The 13,407-nt window shown below is 40.3% G+C and overlaps 1 protein-coding gene across 7 annotated transcripts in view; it reads left to right on the forward strand.

Annotated features, from left to right (window-relative positions):
* anks1b (ankyrin repeat and sterile alpha motif domain containing 1B) overlaps nt 1-3,976 on the forward strand; it is a 180,524-nt gene extending 176,548 nt beyond the window's left edge. For 6 of the 7 annotated variants that reach the window (XM_058772300.1, XM_058772299.1, XM_058772298.1 and 3 more), the window contains 2 exons: nt 1,386-1,477; nt 2,672-3,976. In XM_058772300.1, coding sequence (XP_058628283.1) covers nt 1,386-1,477; nt 2,672-2,720 — 141 coding nt within the window. In that variant the 3' untranslated portion in view covers nt 2,721-3,976. Of the gene's footprint in view, nt 1-1,385 lie in introns of all 7 variants that reach the window. The other variant, XM_058772302.1, reaches the window with a different exon arrangement.
* Nucleotides 3,977-13,407: the final 9,431 nt, after the last annotated feature.

Consider the following 13,407-nt stretch of genomic DNA (forward strand, 5'->3'; position numbering starts at 1 on the left):
CCTGTCGTCCTGCGATGGTCTGTCCGTCCTGAACATCAGTTGACTAAATGCGGATAGAAATATTTCAAGATTTGTTATTCAAGACACCAACTCACCATTCCCTGAGCTGTGTTATCAAACCATTAAGCTCCTTTTCAGGTCGATGCCTCATATTAGAGGTTTATTGCGTAAGATTAGCGTCTGTTTCCTTTTTTAAAGCATTTGGATATGGAGAAGAATGAAGTTGGTGTGGGAGTGTGTGTGTGTTTGAGAGCAGTCAGAGGTAGCCAGGCAGAGCGAGGATTATGTTATTTAATATTCATACAGCTGCATATGGAAAAACCCGATAAAGAACTCAAGACAAGCCAACAGCAGACGTAAACGACTCTGCGTTTGTGCGCACGTGCGCTCGTTCCGAGCCATGTATAGCTCAGCTTTATGTGGAGCAAGGCTGAGCTGCCGTGGCAACAAGGAACAGTGTTTTGATTGGTTGATAAAGATGTACTAGTCGTAGGGTAGTTTTGACCACAGCAGACCTGCAAGATGGATATTATGTCACTGATACTTAATATAACAGATGAATATGACGGTTTAAAAATAAGAATTATGTAATGTGGATTGAATTCACTGTTTTTGTGTTGGTGTGACAGTCTGATTGTCATGTGGTTAACCAATCACCTTACACCTCTCTCTCTCTCTCTCTCTCTCTCTGACTTAAGAGGCGGTCACACTAGACTTAAGCATGCGAATGATTTCATATTCCAATATTGAGATACACAATATAACGTCATACACCAGGGCTTATGTTTTCATAAGTAATAATCAATAATAATTAATTAATAATAATAATAATAATAATAATTTTGTATATGATTTTATTATTGGTATATTTTAGTTATTATTTAATAATAATTCTGTATATGATTTTATTATTATTGATATATTTAGTTGTTATATATTATTATTGGTATATTTATTATTATTATTAATAATTTACAGCATTTATTCATGTATATTGATGATCATTTCTACATGTTTTTGTATTTTAACTTTTAATTAGTTGTAGCCTATGTATTGAACATGAATTAACAAATAAAATAAACATTAACCATCAACCTAAAAAATAGTTGACTGTTGTTTAACTGATGCCAACTAGTTGAACCTTGTCATCAAGTGCTACCATGATAATATTCGTTTAAACTTGTGGTAATTGAATTTCACCCATGATTCTTAGTCAGGAAGTTAAATTGTGACATCCTGTTGTCAAACTTCGTTGAGGTCACTCAAACTTTAGTACAAAAAAGACAAATTCTGTGCATACGAACGAAAGTGAGCGGAACGCAAGATCTAGCGTGACCGCCTTAAACCCTGTAAATGATTATTTGTTTTTCCTTTGTGCACCCCAGATGGAGCAGCCCTCAATGGATCAAAAGGGCCACGCCAATGTCCCCTGGATAGTCGAGCCAGGACAAGAAGCCAAAAGAGGAGCCAACACCAAGTATGAGACCACTATTTTCTAATATACACCCAAAATACTGTCCACTCCTGTGTGTGTGCCTTACAGAGAGCGCCCTCTAGAGGCCCCCCACGGAGCCACGGGCCCAGTGACCTGTGACAAGCCCGCGTCTCTCCGCCCGGCCAAGCCCGCCCGTTTACCGTGGCTTCTGCATGATGACGCTGCCGCTGTCTTTTCTCTCCTTCGATCTTTTGCCTCTTTCTTTCTCTCTCTCTCTCTCTCTCTCTCTATCTATGTCTTGATCTCACTCGCCCCCCACCCCCACCTCTCTGGCCGCAGCACGATACGGGAAGGTCCCGCTCAGCCCTCAGTGCCGCTACGCTGCCGATCCTCCTCCAAAACACACAAAAAAAGTGTTGCAAGCGGTTGTTTTTCATTCAGTTTTTCCCCCTCTCCTCTTTTGATTTCTCCTTCCCTCCGTTCCTCGCTATTCTTTCCTTGGCTTCTTTGGGAAGCGCCTCTTCAGCCTTTCCCCACCGCCCCCCTCGACTGCTTGAATGACAACTTAAAACCGTAATGCTGCTACAAGCCTTATAAACACACATGTTGTTTTTAGAGTCGGGATTTGCTTTCTTTCTTTCTTTCTTTCTTTCTGACTAGACAGCGTAGGGTTAGCAAGGCGGGAGGGAAACGGAGAGATTTTTGCGAGGTGGGGCATCTGAAACGGCTGGCATAGAAGCGGAGATTGGACTTCACACGAAGGACATTTTGCTTGTGTTGTTTCTTTCGTCTCGTAGCGAAGTTTTAATTTTTAGTACTAGCGCTTGTCAGAGAGAAAAAAAAATAAGTCTGCTGTAATTTAAATTCCCTTATTTAAGGGAGATTTTTTTGTTTTTTCTCAAACAGCACACAATTTATGAGCTTGTTTTAGTCAGTCAAAGCATAAAACTAAATAGTGGATGCAGAAGTTTGTCAGATAGCATTTAACGAAGGCTTGCTTTACGACGAGACACTCGCCAAAAATTGTCTCTCAAATCGCGCGTTCCTTACTTACCGAAATTTTTTTCCGTCGTATTTTCTTTCTCTCCCTTTTTTGGTTTTGCCTATGAACGAAAACCCGAGCCAGTCCTGAGACATGCAGTGTAGTTGATGGAAAGCATGCAGTCCATGTGAACTGGAGAAGGGGGGGCTTTTTTTGATGGACACTTTGGATAAGTGATGTGATTTCATTCACAGGGCAATGGCGGACGCCCATGTCTATTACAGTGGAATTCAGAGAATGTAGCCTGCCCCTAACATGGACCCTCACTCTCACACGCATTGCAAAAACGGACCGCAAATACGGAACCTAAAAGCGTCACCGGAGCCTCTCGTATCGCACGTGTAAGGATTCGCACAAGGACTTTTTCGCCTGGGACTTGGCGTACGCGTACAAGGACCGCCGACGTGGACCCGTGGCCTTTTAACGAAACACTCGCATGCACTCGCACACACACACACACACTGCATAAAAAACAATAGGAGGAGACTGTGGAATTGGAATGTACACTTTTCAAGAGGCAGCGATTTGAATTGCGTTCCGAAGGATGGCGGCCGACACGTGACTTTGTCGCGTGAGAGACGGACTTGGGAAAGACTGTCGCTGCGGCGACTTGGATGCACTACACTGACTTTTCACCGAATATCTAGTCCAAAATACCATGGCATGTCTGGACTGGGATAAAAATGGACATTTACATGAATTGCTGTATTTTTTTCTTTTCTGTTTTCTTTGTTTCTTTCTTCTTTTCTTTATTTCGTTTGTTTGTGGTTATTGATCTAAAAATATGAATATGCACAATGTGAATGGACTCATTGCACTGGACAACCACGAAATGGACACGTCTCGTGCCAAAATCACTACGAAGCGGTTGTTGACATAATTGGCGACGCCATGCAGATTAATATTCATATATTGGCAAGAAATTTTACTGTTTAATAGAGAACTATATTACCATTACTGTAATATTTACAATTATTATAATTATTATTCTTATCGTGCAAATCTCGTCTGATGTCGTCTTAACGTTACATTATTTTTATATGACGCGTCGAGCTCGAATACGCAGCCATCCGAGAAAACAAAAAAATATTATTCTGTACTACGGAGGACGTGCAAACGTCCACTTGCGTTTCAAATGAAAATATAAAAACAGATGTCTTATTTTCACTCATTGTCACTGTAGAATTTTGCCACAGTTCTGTAAATAAATATTTTGTTGATTCATTGTTCATATATGTAATTAAAAAAAAAAACATGTATAAAGATGACAGAAAAAAATCCAATAAATTGCATTGGTAAACAAGGTACCAAATTTGGCAGGTCAAAGTGCAACATATTAAAACAAAACAAAGGTATGAGCAACAGGTGGATTTGTGACATCATTGCTGACTAACATATGTGTAGATAGGCTTGGGCTTCCAGCACACAGATTTTGTAAGTTTGGTCTTTATTTATATTCTTGCAAAGCACACGGAATAAATCCAAATTGTAGAACCATTGTTCCTTCTGTGAGCCATATTCCTTTCTTTTCTCTCTGTATTTATTGTGTGGTTTTATGTGTGGAGTTTAACATACTCTGGATATTGGCAGACTTGTGTCTTAATAGAAGATTCAAGACAGAGCCTACAGCTGGTTTTGTAATAAAATTGGTTGGTGTATAAAGAAAGCATAACATCTGATCTATCTATCTATCTATATATATCTATATATTGTTCTGTGTTCTATCTACCTGATGTTCTGTCACTTTGTGTCCATATCTAAAAATGGTTCGTGTTATTTATTTGTGTATGTACTTATTAGTGGCCTCTGGGGAGCTACAACAAATTACAATTCTGTAAAGCCAGAGATCGTGTTAAAAGATGTGTTCTGATAAGGACGCGAGTGTGCGTTTCAGGATAATATCCCCCTCTGGCGGGGTGACATACGGTTCACTTCTTGAGCACTCTGTTTCCATGGAGCTTGTTTCTTTCTCCTCCTAGCTTGCTTAACACTACTCTGTTACGTTGCAGTTACAGATGGAGGAAAACTACACAGCTAGTGTAAGAAAATGACTCAGACCAACCAGCACCTAACGAACCAGTGCCCTGACATTTTATCCTACCCGTCAGTTGTCCTACCAGGGCTTACTGATTGATGCGCGCATCATTTTCCTCACACTGAACAACGATAATTACTGTATTTGCTATTTACAGTATATTACTGTAAGGGGTAGGTTTAGGGTTGGGGTAGGTGTAGACGTTAATAAAACAATCTATTTGGTAGAAAAATGTATTTATTGTTGGTTTCCGGCCATAGCTGTATCAATTCTAGCCACAACCCTGAACAACACAATTACTGTATTTGCATTACTGTAAGGGGTAGGTTTTGGGTTGGGGTAGGTGTAGACGTTAATAAAGCATAATTTGACAGGTAGCATTTTTGGTTGTCAAATTTTACTACCTACTGTTTTAATGGGAAGTGGCAAAATCTGACAGGGTAGCACAAATCAGCAGAACACCGTAATGCTCACGGCACGCTCATTGAAGGACTTTCAGGTATATGACAACCTAAGAAAGCTGCTTCTTACGTTGATGGATTAGTTATTTTAAAGTTTTTATAAACCTTAAATAAAACAATAGAGAACTTCATAAAGCTTTACTATGATATGTACATCCAACAGACATTTATAGCCTCAGTTTGACCTGCAGCATGTTTTATTCCCCAATCTGTACAGTGTTTTACAGCATCTTTCTCTCCGAGCCTTATAAATCAGACAACATTTCAAGGGCCGTTTACATCAGAAAGATACGTTTGTGAGGTAAGACTATCTGACTGCCATAACCTTTTATCAAATATCCGTCACTTTCCATTTCATCATGTTATCACAACAAAGATAGAATGAGAGATAATGAGATAACTGTAGTCTTACGTCCCAGATGGCGCGTATCCCGAAGCCTTTGACTAAATTAAGCGTCAGGGGATAACCATTTATGTAATTATCTTACAGATCAATTAATTAACACTTACAGAATGTGCCAAAAAGATTTCTGCCGCGATATCAAAATAAAGGAGGCTTTACGATCGTTCAACCAGTTCAGTCATGTTGATATAAAAAGAACAAAGAGAGATGCGGGAGAGCTGAGAATAAGCGAGAACTGGGCCAGAGCTTTAGGAACACACAAAATCAAACTGTAGGGCCTCACCTTGCATTTATCATCTCTGACAAAAAGAACAAAGCGTGCTTACCTAACAATGTCAGCAAATATTGACGTTTAGGATCATTTCGCAGTTTAAAGTTACATCGGCAGCTAATCTGAATACGCGGTGGCGGGAAGCGTCCCGCTCGGTGTGGCGGCTACAGTCCTGCAGTCTATTTCTTTAACTATTTATGCGCTTATGGCCATTTCATTCAGTGAACATTATTTTGCCTTGGGTGTAACAATAACACTGTTTAGTTAAGTCCTGCAATGAACAACTGTGATTGCTAACCAACAGTTAGATGTTGGGGTTCCCTTTGGAGTTGGCAGTAGGTTTTTAGGATGCCGGTTTTCTGTTTCTGAATAAAATCAGATCTGTATATAAATAAATATATATATATATATATATTGAATAGTGAAACTTTTTGTAAAAATTTTAGGTCACACATTAGTTTGGGGACTAATTCTCACTATTTACTATGACCGTTGCCTCAGTGAACTCCTAATTTGCGGTTTATTAATAGTTAGTAAGTGGTTGTTAAGTGTAGGTATGGTCATGTAGAATAAGGCATGTGCTTTCTAAGTACTAATAATTGGCCAGTATGCTAGTATTATGCATGCTAATGAGCAAGTGAGAATTGGTCTGTAAACTAAGTGTTACCAAAGTTTCTAAGTTGCTATAAAGATTTGAGGTTGTCCTTATTTTGTAACTTGTTAGCGGCTTGAAAATTCCTGTACGTCATTTATTTGCCTATTTTGACAGTATGACCAAGGATGCGTATTAAGTCAGTAAATTTGATTTGTTTGATTTCATGTTGACTTCATCATACAGGTACTGCACAAAGAAGGTAGGTCTATGTGTAAAAATAAGCTAAAAATAATGCAAATGTGAGGTAAGTAATGAGTTACTCATAAAACACTGATACTATGTAGGCCTATTGTATGTGAGTCTAAGTTGTCATTTTAATGTATTTCCTTGCCAGAAACACTGTCTATTATGCTGCGACTGTGTTCGAAAAGAATGCTGAAGTTTAGCTGCATCTCTAATTAAACTCTCCTAAAGCAGGTAATTGAGCACTTGGGCTTCAGCAGAGACTTAGATGTGTTAAAGCAGGATCAAAAATGCAATATACAAGAGCAGAAATGAGCACCCTTCAATTTGTGTGATTTCTGTTGTCACAGTAATAGGAACTTTTAACAAGGATTGAGATATGAGTGCAATATGTCGGCAGGAATTTGTTTTGAAAGATTTAATGTTTTTGCATAAAGGGTTAGTTCACCCAAAAATGATGTCCATGTTAAATCCATGTCGTTTACATGAAGCGGAAGCAAGCGCATGCGTCCTGATACTCTTTCCACAATGGCAGTGCACCGCTGCAGACGGGAAGAGGTGGAGAATTGTTGAATAAAGTCATTATTTTTGTTTTCTTTGCACACAAAAAGTATTCTCGTAGCTTCGTAAAATTACGGTTGAACCCCTGATGTCACGTGGACTATTTTACCGATGTCCTTGCTACGTTTCTGGACCTGGGAACGTTGCTGTCTGTGGAGGGTCTGAGAGATCTTGGATTTCAGAAGATGAACGAAGTCTTACGGGTTTGGAATGACATGAGGATGATTAATGACAGAATTTACGACAGAATGTTTGGGTGAACTATCCCTTTAAAATTAAAATAATACATGAAGTAAAATTAGCGTACGTATTTGGATTTTAAGAAACTATTTCCAGCTGATGCAAGACCTAAATATTGGCTCAGACTCTTATTCAAACCTTGCCACAGTAATGTCAAGATGGACGACATAAAGGTTCTGGTAACGGTATGCAGGGTCAGCCATGTCTGTTGAAACAAAATCGCAAGTTACTCAGCATTTACTCTCGTTTTACCACATACTTCTGAAACATTCTCTTTCTGAGCGCAGACTCTCTGCAGTTTGAGATTTTTTAGTTTCCGCAACAGCCAGATGTGAACGACAATTGCCATTTTAGAATTTTGCTAATTAAAAGCAGCCATTGAGATGACACGTTTAACTTCTAAGCAACTGGTGTAAGAACAAGCTACAAATGCTGTTTACGAATGTGAAGCATGCAAACACGAGTGATGTAAAACCGACAAACGATGTCAATTTTTTTTCAAATTATTTTTTGAAATGTAATTTTAACCCAAAAAAGATACTATAGCTTTAAGTTGTCCCTTTAACAGATAAAACAGACCACACAGTGTCTGTAGGCAGTGGAAAATGTTGACGTAAGGGTTGTTGTATATTTTGAACCCGATCCCACGGTTGCCTTGACCCATTATTACCTTTGAAAATGTTGACGTGTGCCCAAAGTTCAGATGCGAAGATAAGTGTTATTTTTGTGGGGTCAAAGTCATCGAGTACCCCCACCACCACTGTCGGAGGTGAGACGAAAGGACATTTTTGGGAGGATGCTCAGCATCCTAAAACCAGCTGCCATGGCAACACTGGCTACGAGCCCGTTTAGGGCTTCACCTCCCCTTCAGTCAATGACGGGAAAGGCGAAAGAGAAATTACACCTGCCGACGATCCACATTCATCCGTCAATGAGACCAGATGCGTTTCGAGAGGGGGCAAAGTTTTAGCTTTCCCTCCTACTCAAAGCAAAGTATAAGAAGCAATCTCACACATCCTCGTTTAGGTTGAAGTTTTGTGGCAGACGAGCGTCGTATGACTGCAAGTACACCCAATCTCAGGAACAGATGGTAATGTTACAAAACGGTATGGAGATGGTTACTATCAGCGTAAGGACAAGCACATTTAGGCCAAGTCCTCAAATGTTTATCTGTAAGACCACAGACCGTTTATCTGTATCTGTGGCGAACTGGCAGATCGCTCGTGAGAGTCGTGTTTTGCTGACTCTACACATTTGGTCGTTAAACAAAGGAAGCATTAACGGAACGAAGCGGCCTTTATCCACACACTTACACGAACAAGTTTGTCTGCCATCAAAAGATTCCAGGTCAGAGATTTTTTCCCCAAAATCAGGCCTCACGCAATAACTAACATCATGGGAACGATGTTCATCTTAGACCAGGGGTGTCCAATCCAGCTCCCAGAGGGCCGCTTTCCCACAGATTTTAGCTCCAAGTTACCTGTCTGGTAGTTATCCTGAAGACAGAGGCTGTCCCCAAAAATAGGCACTTGTTTTGAATAAGCAGTTACTTTGCAACTGTTTTTTCTTGTCCTTGAGAAACTATGCTGCGCATAGTACGAATGTCCGTAGTACAAATGAAATTTTGACATACATACTCAGTTGCGTTGCTTTGACGCCATTCACAATTTATCTCCTGTGGCATCACAGGATAGTAAAATGTCCATTGGATGCAAACTTAAGAATCTCGATGGAAGTAGTCATCCGAGTACTTTCTTTGCTTAACGTTTTGTAAAAACTGTGAATTGGTGTCCTATATAGTAAGACAGTATTTAATTTTGGGAGCAGCCCTCGATTAGCTGGTCGTGGTGTGTTTAATTAGACGTGGAGTTAAAGTTGGCTGGAAAGCGGTCCTCCAGGAGCAGGACTGGACACCCACTGGCTTAAGGTGTAGTTACATTTCCTGTCACTCCGTGAAGTCATGTGGGTAAAATAGTCATTCCAAGAACAATCTACATGATGTGGAGTTTTGTGCGAGAGAGAAAATGTTTAGTAAAACGTTTACACTGCATGTAGCACCAGTACAGCATTTTGCACTGTAGTTTAATGGAAGAGGTGTAAAAAAGTAACAAAACGGTCATACAATTGCAATGTGTGGAATTGAGTTGTAAGCTACTGTGGACGGCAATCATTTTTCATTGACCAACTCCAAATTTTTTGTGTTGCTAATACAAAACAATTGGCTTCAGAAGACATTGAATGTAGTTCCAGAGTTGCACAGACCACTCCAGGACTGGAGCGGGCCATCCCTGCTCTAAATTGTTCTTTTGTGTCCTTGAGAAGAAAGTCAGTCATTTGGGTGAATAACAGAATGGGAATTTGGGGTTTTGGGTTAAGTATTTTTGTAACGACAAACATAGCATGCATTTCCTCCACAAGTTAGCTTTGCTCGCAGCAGGACTAGGATCGCATTCAGGAGCGGGATCGCATCCAAAGTTCCGCGAGCACCCGTCACAGCGGCATACGCCGCCACACCGAGAGGGATGCGGCAGGAAAGACCAACGGCACGCTGACCTGTGGCTTTGGTGTCCGTTGTCTTGTTCTCTGCGACTCTGTCATATGCGCGCAGTTGGCTCCACGCCACCTGACCTGACGAGAGCGAGCAATAAAGTAGGCACCAACAGCGAGAGCAGCTGACAGGAACCATTCTCAGGCCAAGGTTCAGGGAGCAGGGGCAGAAGACAGATGATGCAGGCGCACACGAGTCAGAGACGACTAGCCTCATACAAACCGAGTGTGCAGTGATTAGTAGGATGATAATGGCAGGTACCGATTATGTGCTTTGTATACGGTTAAGAGGATTTGAGTGTGTAAAGGCGTCTTACACTTACACAATGCTTTTTGTATGTATGTTCATGACTTGTGCGATTTTTGGGATTTGCGATCGTTGTTGTGTCTTTCAGAATCCTGTTGAGAATTTCTTACCAATTTGTCCTCTGCAACTGTTTTTGGGGAAAAGAAGTTAAGCTGTTCGCTGTATGATTTTGTCAAGCAGTCTGCGACTGTGTATTTGGGCAAAGTGGAGTAAATGGTCAAAGATGAAATGTTCAGTTGTTTATAATGTAAACATTTGTTTAATATGCTTAAGAGATGAAAAGATAAATGATGTTGGTACCTCACCAATCAATACATGGTAAGAAAAAGGATAGAGCAGAAAAGCAGCTGCCCTATTCCAAACAATCAGTTGTGGTACATCTGCAAAAGGGCACAACAAAGCTGACTTTGACCATAGGTGGCATCAGCTTGGGAATGCTGCGATGGGTTATGTAACAGTTAAGAGGAATATGAGCGTTTTCACTGAACCTCCAGCAACATTTCAGCACGAGGGAAGTCTTGTTCATACCGCAGATAAGCTGGCTCGGACGATGGAATGGAATGTGTGCTCTAATTGCAAGGCTGACCTGGGGCCTCATTTATAAAGCGTGTGTACGCTCAGATTTGATCTTAGAGTGTGCGTACGCTTAAATCCTCGCCAACGCTCATATTTGTAAAAACTGTCATTGACGTGGAAAAATGCTTAGCCTCAGCCTCAAAAAACACTTTTTCTTGGAGTACTGCGGGTTTTTGGAAATGTAAGCTGTTCTTGCAGATCGCTGTTCTAAATTAAAGAATTTGGATGATGACTGGCGACCTTTTACATGGTAATGACATTAATTCAAGCAGTCGTTTACAAGCAGAGAGTTGAAACCATTCATCTGCGCGCAAGTTCAAAGTAGATTTCACATCTGAAAGTTCATTTTATGAATCACCCGTACGCATATTTGAGAGATGATCGTAAGATCAATTTTAAGATGGTTTCTGCGCACCGTTTAATAAATGAGGCCCCTGGCCTGTGGGAAACGTAGCGCAGGGGTGCCCAATCCAGTTTGTGGAGATGTACCTACCTGAAAAGTTCATTTGAAAGCCACACGTAACTAATAAAGTTCCTCAGAGAAAGCTGATAATTACAGACAGGTGTATTTGATTCCAGTTGGAAGTGAATTGTGCAGGAAGGTGGATCTCAGGATGGCGGACCCCTGGTCTACTGTGATGCAGGATAGTGGCTTGTTGTGGTGATTGAGAAAGTTCTTGTCCGATCGGCGCATCCAGTAAAGGAGCTCCTGGGACATGGAGGCGACAGCAGGCAGGTAGGTGTGTTGGAAGGCTAATGTATTGCCTGTTCAACCTAAACCAAGGCTTGATCCCAAATAATGTACCAAAATGAGCGGTAGTCATTATGAGGCATAAGCTTATCAGAGTAGCGCTACATAAGTTCCAGCACACACGTAGTAAAAGAGGGGTGGCACGTAGCAATAAGTGTCACCTCTGGTTCAGATGTCAGGCAGGTCAAGAACGAAGTAGCAGTTGGGGCTGCGGTATTGTAGTTTTTGTACTGTGAAAAGAGCACATGCTTGTGCGTGGGCTGAATGTGAGCATAGCATTGGAAATATGATTTCCCTTCCAAAAACACAAGGAAAAGCAGGGGTTGTAGAGCTCTTTTATTACATGAAAAGGAGGAAAAAGAAAAATTGAAACAATTTACTATGTATTTATACTTGGCACAGTTTTGGCCTCCATTTTTATAAAAAAAAAAACATAACATCTCTCCCTCTCTCCAAGTCGTTACTATCCTCCAGTGGCGGCTCCAGGATTTTTTTGTTGGGGGTGCTAGGAGTGGGGGCTTCAGCTATCTAAATAGCATGCAAATTCAGCCACCTTGTGTTTTTTATATACAGCAGCTTTGAAAAAGGCATTTTACTGTTTTTTTTTTTTTTCCCCTGTGGTATTGAACTCTCATATGCCACTCTATATAACTTATGCCAACTGCCAAATATGACACTTACAAATTAATACAATTTATGAAAGCACATAGAAAGAGAAAGCAGGGATTTTTTCTTCTTTTATTTATTTAACACGTTTAGTAATTTTTTCTGACCATCCAGTGTCAATCACTTTCAATTCTAACTGGCAGGAAAACATGGTAAATTCTAACCATTTTTTTTTTTTTTTTTTTACAATAAAGTGCCGACAATTCATACAACTATTTCCACACAGTGGCATAGCAGACGGGCACGCAGGGCACGCGCTGCGGTGGGGCCCCACGATAACCTCCCCGTGCTGAGTTGCGTCGTATCGTGTCGACGATAGCAGAGATAGTCAAAAGCATCAAAAATGCGCAATATTAAGAGGATTTAGCATTTCCAATTAATATAGGCCTGTTACATTCTTATTATTGTTACTTTTATTAAATTAGCTATATGAAATTAGTGATAATTTCATAGCGCATCACGTGCTGTGAGGATAATTAAAGTTTAGGCTATTAGCTTACTCATTGAAAATGTTTTTAAAAAGTTTTTTTTAAACCGGTCTATTAATTTATACAATGAATTATAGGCCTATAATTACAATTAACACTGCAGTCATCAATAAAAATTAAGAGCAGCTTTATTTCATGCACCGATTTTCAAAAACAACCCGTTTAACACAAAATAAGTTTCTTCTCATGTTTTTCACTATACGGGCCACAAGAGAAATATGAGAATAATTTAAGACCGTTATATAAAGTTATCAGCAAATGTTGAAGTAGTTTAGTCTCTCGTTGTCTCAGAGAATATGCGCCGTTAATGCAGCATTAGAAAGCTTTTTGTCAGTTTTTTTAACTTTCACTATAGTGAATTGATTCACGACATAACTCTAGCGCACAGTTTGCTTGTGTTACTTGACCCCTCCCTCAATATAAATTGTTTATAGGCCACACATTAGACCCCATTTAGTTTTTTTTTTTAGGTTTTTATCGGGTTTTTTTTTTTTTTTTTTAATGTTAATGAAAGTGACACCAAAAAAAACGGAATATCATTAGGAAGCTTGATCAGGGTTGGAGCTCGACTCTGCAGGAAAGTGGCTCTCACAAGCCAGCTTTAAAGAGCCCTACTCTAAACACTACTTCCACAGCTTGGCCCCATATCCTCAGCTCTACACGTTTCCTAGGATTCCTGCACTGGCACACCTCATTCAAATCATCAGCTCACTAGCAGCAACTACAAGACATGAATTAGGTGTCCAATACAGGAGCCACACTAAATGCGCACTGCTGCGGAAGCCC

The sequence above is a fragment of the Onychostoma macrolepis genome, chromosome 04 (genome assembly GCF_012432095.1).
Source record: "Onychostoma macrolepis isolate SWU-2019 chromosome 04, ASM1243209v1, whole genome shotgun sequence".
Classification (NCBI taxonomy): domain Eukaryota; kingdom Metazoa; phylum Chordata; class Actinopteri; order Cypriniformes; family Cyprinidae; genus Onychostoma; species Onychostoma macrolepis.